The sequence below is a fragment of the Calidris pugnax genome, unplaced genomic scaffold (genome assembly GCF_001431845.1).
Source record: "Calidris pugnax isolate Ruff unplaced genomic scaffold, ASM143184v1 scaffold50, whole genome shotgun sequence".
Lineage (NCBI taxonomy): Eukaryota > Metazoa > Chordata > Aves > Charadriiformes > Scolopacidae > Calidris > Calidris pugnax.
In genome coordinates, this window is record NW_015090780.1 from 709,009 (window position 1) to 719,431 (window position 10,423).

Consider the following 10,423-nt stretch of genomic DNA (forward strand, 5'->3'; position numbering starts at 1 on the left):
CTCTTGAACTGGGGAGGTGTTTTTTTTTCCCCCATGGAAAGCTGAGCACAGCCACGCTTCACCCCGTTTCCCTCACGGTGTGGGAGTCTCCCCCCACGGGAGGTGCTGCTGGCCCGAATCTCACAGCCCCTCACCCCGGGTCACTCCCATTAGGTAAAGGAGCAGCTCCTCTTGGCGGGGGTATCTCCCTCTCGCGCTTTCCTTGTATTGTACAGGCCTGGGTCATCGAGGAAATCTTACAGGTCCTTCTGCTGCCGAGTGGTCACGGGGGAAGCCCGGCCCCCTTCCCCCCATTGTCAGCGGCCGGGCCGTATCCTCGCTCCGAGCCCCGGCCCCTAAAAATAGCTCTTTGTCAGGCGATTGTTCCGACACCTTCGCGGCGGCATTGACGTGGGCCGGAGCAGGAGAGCGGTGGGGTAGGTGGAGGGGAAGGGCTGGAGGTCCCCCCTGGGACCACTCCGAGTCTTTGCCGCTGATAACAGCCCCTGTTGTGGGGAAATGGGCTCCCGGCGCACGGCTGCGTGCTGGAGGCCTTCCCGTGCCCCTGCCCGCCGCTGCCTGCTGCCCCCCGACAGTCACCTCTCCCCCACCTGCCTCAGCCCCACTGCCAGCTCTGCAATGGACCCCCACCCTGGCGTCTCCAGGTGGGGGGAGGCCCTTGCCCAGGGCACACAGGGGGGATAAAGCCCTCCCAAGTCCCCAATTCACAGTGTGGGGTCCAGCCCTGCACCCCTCAAACAACAACTCCCTATGTGCCTCCTGCCCTGCTCACCCCAGTGCAGACAGGGGGCTGCTCTGGGGTGGGGGAGCGGGGTTCCCAGTGGGTAGAAAGGCAGCTGGGAGCCCCACCAGGTTTCGGAGAGGATATGCCCAGCCCAGCAGAGCTGCCCCTGCCCTAGACACCTTCAGGGGTGACCCACAGCATGGCCCTTCCCTGGCCCCTAACGAGACCCCCACTAACATGGCCCCATCTCTGCTGATGGTGCCTGTTTGATTGAGGAGCCCCCCCCAGGGCTCACTCTGTGGGAAGGACTGAAGCCCCCCAGGCATCCCTTCCCCAGTGCCAAGCCCCAGTGACTCCCAAGAGGTGCAGTGCCCGTGGGCCCCCATACCCACTCAGAGGGGTCCCTCGCCCCACGCAGTCCCAGCACGGCCCCACGCAGGGGAGGGGACCCCAGGGAGACCCCCCTTCGCTTGTCACCCCCTGCCACCCCGACCTTTGTCAGCTGGAGGTGACCATCCCCCTGGGGCCCTCTCCTGCTTGGCCACCCCAGCTGCAGAAACAGGATTTTATTTCCCATGAGCGTGAGCAGGTCTGGATTAAAATAAACTCCTGGCCCAGATCCCTTTTCTGGTGGCGCAGGAGATGCCGTGTTTGCTGTCAGTGCTGCCCGCAGCCCTGCTGAGTGCCCGAGCCTCGACCCCCTGGGCTGCGTGTCCCCACGGTGGGGACATGCCTGTCCCCTGCCCAGCCCTCGGGGACTGCTGCTTTTCCCAGCCATGCCTGGCCACTCAGGCTCTGGAGGACACTGGCCCAGCTCAGCAGCCATCCCCAAGCTGGGCTGAGCCCCCCGGGGCCGCTGGCCATGGGGCAGGGCACGGGGCCAGCCCCGCTCTGATTACCCCCAGCGCTTTTTCCTTTTTCTTCCTTAATTTACTGAGTGCTAAATCCAAATATTACAACTTCCCCTCTGCACCGCTGGTTACGCAGGCGGCCCCCGGCCGGGCATTGTCTTATTGTTTGCAGAGGGAAGCTCCAGCGGGAGATTAACCTGGCGTTCACCCCGCGCCGTGGCTTCACACCCTGTCCCTGCCCACGGGGCCCACGTCCCCGGGGACCGTGGCCAGCACAAGGTCCCGGCGGGGCGAGCAGCTCCAGTGCACAGGGGGACAAGGCTGGGTGGTGGCACCAGGGGTGCTAGTGCCCACAGAGGCGTTGGAGAGAGTGGTGAGGAGCTGGAGGGTGTCCTGGGGGACTCAAGCAGACCCTTTGCCCTGTTCCTTCAATGGGGACCCTGGGAGGGTGCTGGTGGGGTCAGTACGATCTGTCTGCTGGCATGGGGGGGCAGGGACTGCCCAGCACCCCAGTCTGGAGGCCAACACACTGAGACCTGGTCTGCCCATCCCATCCCATCCCGGTGTGCCCATCACACTGTGGTTCATGGTGTGTCCATCCCACCTCTGCCTTGGCTGCCCATCCCTCCCTGGTCCTTCCCCATACAGTGCCCTGGGCAGGAGAGCCCTGTCCTCCTGTCGCCCTGTCTCCCTGTCCCCACCTGCTGCCATCTAGATGCTGGGGGTCACTTGTCCTCTGACCCCAGGTCCGACAAGGCCAGGGGTCTTGTGATGGTCACTGTGGTCACTGCAACAGGGAGGATTCCCTGAGCAGCAAGTGGCTGAGCTTTGCTCTGATGCTGCTGTAAGACACGTTGGGGTCTTTATCCTGAGTCTCTACTCTGGGAGGAGTCCAGCAAGGGCCAGGCAGCACCCATAGGTGTTACCAGAGGACAAAGCATGAGGAGGACTGGACCCCAGGGCTGAAACCTGCCTTTGTGTCCCACATCCCTGGCTGGCTCTGCTTGCTTGGCTGGCACAGGATCAGGATCAGGCTCAAGCTCCAGCTCAAGCTCAAACATGGCTTGACCCCGCTGCCCCATCCCATGGGGCGGGAGATCCCATGGGTGAGGACAAGCAGTGCTGCCCACCAATTGAAGTCTCTGCCAGACCCCTCCACTGTGGCAGCTCCATCTTCCCACGCCCCCATCCCTGGCTGGACCCTCCTAGGTCCCCGTGAGGCCGTGAGTCCCTTTCTACTGGCCGTGGTGCACAGCAGTGCCAGGGGCTGTGGGGTCCTGGCCCCCCATCACCAGGGAGTAAGCCCCTGCCCGAGCCCTCTGCCCGCTTGCCCATGGCTCTGACAGCTCCTGCCCAGCTGGACCTGGCCTCGACCATCCCCTCAGCGTGGTGGCTCTCGGCACCGCCGGGCTCTGGCCACGGGTGCAGCCCTGCTGCATTCCAGCCCCGCTGGCCCGGCAAGGTTAAACTGCGGAGAGGCTGAAATATTTGGGAGGGGAATGGAGAAGGGAAAGGGGAAAAAAAAAATCTATAAAAAGAAAGTTTAAAAACACAAGTTAAAGAAAAAAATACCAGGCGCGGAGTGCAGCTGCGGTTCTGGTTCCAGTTCCCAGGTGATGTCAGGCCTGGAGCCTCTCCAGCCCCGGCCCCTCGGAGACGGTCTTTGTGGGTTCAGCACTGAGTGTTTTTCCTTCCTGAGACTCGGGGACACCTTCCTGTCTCAGAGAAAGCGGCCAAGAGCCTTTCCAAGGGTGTCTGCGCGCAGGAAGGGGAGAGGATGGGAGGGGAGCGGGAGAGAGGCAGCGCGGCTGGGCTCGGCGTGGGGCTGCGGCTGCCGGGGAACCGGGAGCATCCGCGGGCGATCGGCTGGGGTGGCCACGGCAATCGCCCCACATGGGGCAAAGGGGCACCTGGCTCCCACTGGCTCGGCAGCCTCTGGCGCCTCTGAGTCACCGTTTCCCTCTCGCCGTGCTGGGAGGGGATGGAATGTACTGGGACCTGCAGGCTTGGCACTGGGACATGCCGGGACCCGTGGGCTTGGCACTGGGATGAGTTCGGACCCATAGTCCGAGTGCTGGAACGTGCTGGGATGCACAGCCCCAGTACTGGGATGTGCTGGAATCCACATGCCCAGCACTGGGATATACTGGGTGCACAACCCCAGCACTGGGACTTGACTGGGACTCATGACTGTTACACTGGGGCTTACTGGGGCCCTAGTCCCTAGCACTGGGGCGTGCTGGGACCCATGGGTTTAGCACTGGGACATGCTGGAATGCGCAACCCCAGTGCTGGGATGCGCTGGAATCCACAGCCCCAGCACTGGGACATACTGGGTGCACAGCTCTTGCACTGGGACGTACTGGGACCGCGGCTTGCTGGGGCCTTAGTCTCTGGCACTGGGATGTGCTGGGACCCGTGGGCCCCAGCATTGGGATGTGCTGGATTCCACTGTTCCTGCACTGGGTTGTACTGGGATGCATGGCCTTTACACTGGGGCTTGCTAGCACTCTTGTCCCTGGCACTGGGATGTACTGGGTGCACAGCTCTTGCACTGGGACATACTGGGACCACAGCTTGCTAGGGCCCTAGTCGCTGGCACTGGGACGTGCTGGGACACTCATGCTCAGCCCTGGCACACACTTTGGACCCGTGACATGGCGGCTGGGACACACTGGGAGCAGTGCACTGGGTGCTGGGACCTGCTGTGCCCCCGGCACTGGGACCACCAGCCCTCGCTGGCTCTCTGGGGGCTCCGGAGCCGCCGCCGCTTCATGGAGTCGGTGCCCTTTCATCTGCAGGTCGGGCTGTTTGCAGAGCGCAGCCCCCTCCCCGCTGCCCCTGCCCCCCGATAAACCCGGGGGCAGGGATTCTGTGTCCCGGGCTGTTTGGAGAATCTCACGGCTGTTTATTGGGGTCTGGGACACATTAGCCACGCTGAGAACAAACCTCTCCCACCCACCCCGGTCCCTGCCTGGGACCAGCTCTCACAGCTGCGCCGCGCTGTCAGCTCCATAAATCAAACCCGGGGGGGGAGGGAGCCCGGGGCAGGCTCGCCGCAGCCAAGCGGGGGGCCGAAAGGTGCCGGTGGGCTCCCGCCTTCCCCCCCTCCCCGGGGCAGGCTGGGGGAGGCTCCTGTGAGACCCCCAGGGTGATCCCTCTGCTCCCTACTGGCTCCAGCACCCGGGGGAGATGGGGCAGGTCTGGCCCCGCAGCCCTTGGGGGGCTGCCCCGGGAGCCCCCGGCTGCCCCATCTGCAGCTGCCTCTGCTCCGTGGGATGCACCGGCCCCTGGGACCTGCCGGCCCCGGCACGGTACCTTTCCCAGGCTCGGCGGTCCCCACCATCCAGCCCAGCCCTGTCCCCCCCCCCGAGCAGGGTCCCGGGGGGAGATCTGGCCTGGGAAACCCCCTGTGTCCCCACCTGACCCCACGCAGGTGCTGCTGCCTGCAGCCCCGCCGTGCATGGCTCTGGGCAACCATCGTGGTGGCGATGGCAGTCATGGCAGTGGTGGCCATCACAGCGGTGGGGACAATCATGGTGCCGGTGGCCGTCATGGTATTGGTGGCCGTCGTGGTGATGGTGGCAGTCGTGGTGATGGTGGCAGTTGCGGCGATGGTGGCAGTTGTGGTGGCAATCGTGGCAGTCATGATGTAGCAGGCGGAGGAGAAGGCACAAATCAGTGACACCAACCCTGACCGACCACCCGGGCGCTCATGGCTGCGACACGGGGCTGGCAGTGCCGTCCCCAGCCCGTGGCACGGCACAGCGCGCACCGCGTTGGGGCTCCCATAGTTCTTGTGGGGCCAAAGCTGTCGGCAGGGCCTGGGGATGTGGGGACAGCATGTGCCCGGGGGGCTCGCCCCACATATATCCCCCAAGTGCACCCATGGCGAGAGCCGGGACAATCGCGCTGGCTCCAGCGGTGTAGAGCAGCCGCAAGCGCAGGGCTTGGGGGGGTCGAGGCCATCTTGGGGACCCCATGTGCCCCCCATCTTGCCCCACACCGGGCCGGCAGACAGGCACTAGCCCATCAGAAAAATAAGGTTTATTTTCCAAGCGGCTGCACGTGCACAACCAGCGCCTGCGGGGCCATGACACCGTCCCCCCCCCGGAGCGCCTCAACGCCGGCCGCACACGGGCCCCTTCCAGTCCAGCCCCGAGGTGTGGGGACCCCCCTCCCCGGTCCTGCCCCACACGGGGAGCCTAGGCCACGGGAGCATCCTCCCGTCCCGCTGCCGGCTCTGGGGCCGGTGTCGGTGCTGTGCTGTCCCAGTCTGTGGCCCAGGGCTCGGTTGCCGCCACTTTGGGCAAGCAGCTCCCTCCCTCCCCGCTCCGGTCTCTGGGGCTGGCGTGCGCGGGTGCTGCTCTGCCGCTGTCTCAGGCGGGTGCTGCCGGACCCCGGCTCATCTCCGTGACACTCGCAGGGGGGTCACCCCCCGAACCTTCAGGCAGTTGCCCCCGAGGTCCCTCCGGCCGCCCTGTGGAAAGAGGAGGGGAGAAATGCAGGCGGCTGGGTGTGGGGGGTGTTCTGGCAGGGGGGTGCCCCATTCCTGCCCATTGCTGCCCCACGCCAGCTCCCCATGGACAAGCTGCTCCAAAATTACCAGTGCCCCAGTCCTGGGGTGGGTCAGAGCTGCCCAGGATGGACAGACAGACGGGGTTGTGCCTGGTGAGTGCTGGGTAGGCAGCTGTGGGGTGGCTGCTGTGGGGGGACCGTCTGTGGCTGGGTCATCCTGCAGGGACATGGCCCCTATGGCTGCTCAGTGCCACCATGCTCAGACCCATGGGCAGGGCTTGGCTCATGCCACCCCAGGGCAGACCCACAGCCCTGGGACAGACCCACAGCCCCAGGACAGATCCATGGCCCCATAGGGGATGAAGAGGCTCAGCCCCACCTCCCAGCAACACTTCAGCCCAGTACCACCCAGTATAACCCAGCACGGCTCAGCAGAGCCCAGTACTGCTCCCACAACTCAGCCGAGCACCACCCAGTATGGCCCAGCACAGCCCAGTTCCAGCCCAGCCCAACGCCATTTCCAGCCCAGCCCAACCCATCTCCAGCCTAGCACAGCTCAGCATGGCCCAGTACAGCCCATTTCCATCCCAGTACAGCACCTTTTCAGCCAGCCTCAGAGCTGGGAGGTGCAGAGTCAGATCCCAGCCTGGCTCCTGCCATTGCCCCCAGGGTCTCAGGTACCAGCGGAGCTTCCCACCCCTGGTCCCTCTGCAGGGGTCCTGGGGGGGGTCCAGCATCGTGCCAGCCCCCTGGCTCTGACCCCGGGGAGCAGCCCAGGGACACAGCTCAGCCCCAGCTGGAGTGTCCCAACTGGGGACAGCTCTGCCAAGCACCGGGGCTGAGGGTCCCCTGGGGAGAGCTGGGGAGGCTGCAGAGTCTGGACAGCGAGGCGGGGGTGGGGGTGGGATGGGAGCAATTAAAAATGGAGCAGCCGAAACCAAAAGAGCCCCCAGGACTAGTGTGTGCCCCGTGGCCACGCTGCTCGGGGTCACACATGGGATGACTCGGGGGGGGGATGAGGATGAGTCGGGCAGCCCCTGCCCACAGCCCTGCCCAGGGGTACCCATGGGGCTGGGAAACTGCTGGCCCCCTCACCCTACATCCTGCATGGCCCATCCCAGGGCAGGGGCACCCAGGACCCCGGCGTGGGCAGCAGGATAGGGTCACCATAGGAAAGATGCACCCTGAGCCACAGGGTGGGGGTCAGCCGGGCAGAGCAGGGCAGAGAAGGGCAGGGGTGCCCAGCTCAGCCCCCTGCCCTGTGTGGGATCCGAGCTGGCACCACCAACAGACTCTGAGTGGGGCCACAGGATGGAGACCTTGCCTGTCTGCCCGTTTCCTCTGTGCCCTGTCTGTCTCCATCATGCCAGGGTGCTCTCTGGGGCAGCCTTGTTGCAGCACCTGGAGGGGCTGGTGGGGTCAGGAACAGGGGACAGGGTCAGCCTTGGAGCTCTCAATTCTGCCCCCGGGGCGGCCAAGTGCCCCTGGCACTGGGGTGACTGTTGAACCCCCCGGAGACCTCCCGTCCCGGACGGACGTGGGGGAGCAGCCCGGCCCTCTGACGCGAGCGGGAGCTGTGGGCGTGCGGCTACGAGCAGGATTTGGCCGGGAGCAGCCAAAACCTCCAGCGGGGGCTGCAGGCAGAGCCTGCGGTTCACGCTGAGACGTGCTGACCCTCCAACCCCGCTCAGCCTGGGCAGGGGCTGCTGCCCTCCATCCCACGGGGACATCCCAACCCTCCAACCCGGCTCAGCCTGGGTAGAGGCTGCTGCCCTCCATCCCATGGGGACATCCCAACCCTCCAGCCCCGCTCAGCCTGGGTAGAGGCTGCTCCCCTCCATCCCATGGGGATATCCCAACCCTCCAGCCCCGCTCAGCCTGGGCAGGGGCTGCTGCCCTCCATCCCATGGGGCCATCCCAACCCTCCAGCTCCGCTCAGCCTGGGTAGGGGCTGCTGCCCTCCATCCCACCACCCCGCTCACCCCTTTCCGCTGGTTGCTGAGGCAGAAGGTGCAGATGCTGCGGGGCTGCTTGCTGTCCAGGTCGCCCTTGGCCCCGTAGATGGCACTGAAGCAGGGTTGCCCGTCCTCGCAGCCCTCTCCCAGCAGCAGGACGTTGGCCAGGTGGGAGATGTAGCTGGAGGCCAGGCGGAGGGTCTCGATCTTGGACAGCTTCCGATCCACCGGCTCGGTGGGGATGAGGGTCCGCAGGGCGGTGAAGGCCGTGTTGACGCTCTGGGTCCGGTCCCGCTCCCGCGCGTTGGCCGCCTGCCTCTGCTTCACCATCACCATGGGCCCCGGTTTCCGCGGCAGCTTGCGGCGAGCCTCGGCGCCCTCGCAGCAGCCGAACGACTGGTCCGACGTGTCGCTCTCGCTCCGGTTCTCCTCGTCCTCCGAGAGGATGCTGAGGTCAGGGTAGAGCACGCGGGCGGCCACGGGACGCAGCATGGTGAAGGCCATGACGGGGTGCCCGCCCCTACCCCCGGCCCTGCCGGGGGGACCCCCCCCAGGCTGTGGGGAGCCTTTCCCCACCGGCACGGCTTGGGACGGCCGGCTCCGGACGCCTTCCCTGCTGCTGCTCTGCTCCAGCGGCCGAGCGGGGCTGGGATGGCTGTCTGCGGGGGGAATTGGGATTTATACGGCCGGGGAGGGGCTGGCGCCGGAGCCCACCCCCAGCCGGCCCCCCGAGCCGCCGGCCAGCGGCCAGCGTCCTCGCCCCAGCCCGCGGGAGCCAGCGCTGGCTCCGGCCACGGGCCTGGCCCTGCTCCGGCACGCTGGCCCTTGGCCACCGGCACCTTGCACCCGAGGCCGGGCTCCACGTTGTGCCCATGGTGGTACCGGGCGCTGGTATTGCCGCAGACAGTGCCAGGGCCACCGCACGGCCACCTCTCTGTGCCACAGCCCTTGGCCACCAGTGCCTTCAGGGCAATGCCACCCGCAGTGCCAGCCCGTGGGCAGCGTGTCCCCAAGCCCCTGGTCCTGCACGGAGCAGCATGGGGTGAAGATGGGGTGCAGGACCCCGGATGGGGCAGGTACCTGGAGAGCGGGTGGCACCAGTGTGGTCCCTGGGGTGTTTATCATATGGGATGCCAGTGCCCGGCCAGGGGACACACTGCTCCCCACACCCCACTGTCCCCCCCGGGATGGGGTCTTTACCCAGGAGGGTGCCCAGGGCTGGCAGGGAGCAACGAGGGCAGGCACCCCCACGGGGATGCTCTGCCCTCTCGCCGCTCTGTCCCCAGAGCCTGGCACCCTGTCTGCCCACTTCAAGAGGGGACAGGGGGACATGGTGAGGGGCACGGGCAGCCTCGCAGGCAGCACTGCCCAGCAGCCAGGAGCGTTTCCTCCTGCTCAGGAGGAAGGTGTGTGCCGGCAGTGGAAACACGGCGTCTTTTCCTGTGAGAGGAGCGCTGAGCAGGGAGCAGCAGGAGCCACCGGTGTCCTGGGGAGGGCTGGAGGTGCCCCCCCAGCCTGCGGTTGGCTCCCAGTCCTTCCTGGCCACCCGCTACCATAGGCAACATCCACCCCCTGCTCTTCCTCACTGGGGAGGGCTGCGTGGTCCCGCTCTGCCTTCGCCCCCTGGCCCCGAGCCCGGCACCCCCGAGAGCAGGCAGGGGGGTGGCCAGCTGGGCCGAGCAGGCAGGAGGCTTCCTGCCTGCCTTCCTCCCCGGCCCACGGCCGAGCAGAGGTCAGCAGCTCGGCGATGCTCCAGGCATGGCAGGTCAAGCAGCAAAGGCAAACAGAGGGCAGGACCTGGCTCCCGGCGGATGGTCCCAGGGCTGGTGGGGATGTGGCCCCAGTGCCCGGCAGTGGCCAAGGTGACGGTCCATGCCAGCTGGAGTCCCCATCTGGCTGGCAGCCCCGCAGCTGGAGGGTGATGCCAGGGGAAATCTCCACCTAATGAGGCAAACAGTGCCAGCTCGGGGTCTTGCCAGGGGCTGGGATGGCAGCTGCGGGATGCAGTGGGCACATTGCAAGCCCTAGAGCAAAGTGGCTGGTGTGGGGGGTCTGGGTGCAACAGGATGGGGTGGCATCATGTCCCACTATGCCCCATGGCCAAAAGACCTGTATCTGTGGGACTGGAGCTTGTGAGGTGTGTTCTGGGCTGGGGGGTCTCCCCGGGGCTCACATCATGTGTGCCACTGCATGGCACTGCTGGGACTGTGGCAAGGGCAGCCCTGCTCCCTGGCACTGCCACCAGCGCTGGTTTGCTGCCCACCTGGCCCAGCAAGCTGTGAGCAAACGGCCCCTTTTCCCCCCCCGCAGGGCACAGGCAGCCCCTCGCCGGCGGGACCCCCCTGCCCTGTTTTCCTTCACCATTTGTCTGCCTG

At 66.3% G+C, this 10,423-nt stretch overlaps 1 protein-coding gene across 1 annotated transcript; it reads right to left on the reverse strand.

The window, feature by feature from the left end:
• Window positions 1-5,607: 5,607 nt before the first annotated feature.
• TCF15 (transcription factor 15 (basic helix-loop-helix)) lies at window positions 5,608-8,685 on the reverse strand. Its single transcript, XM_014955661.1, has 2 exons — window positions 8,076-8,685; window positions 5,608-6,055 (listed from the first exon to the last, which is right to left on the reverse strand). Exons 1-2 carry the CDS (start codon window positions 8,550-8,552, stop codon window positions 5,981-5,983), a joined length of 552 nt encoding a protein of 183 aa, XP_014811147.1. The 5' UTR covers window positions 8,553-8,685; the 3' UTR covers window positions 5,608-5,980.
• Between the last annotated feature and the right edge of the window lie 1,738 nt (window positions 8,686-10,423).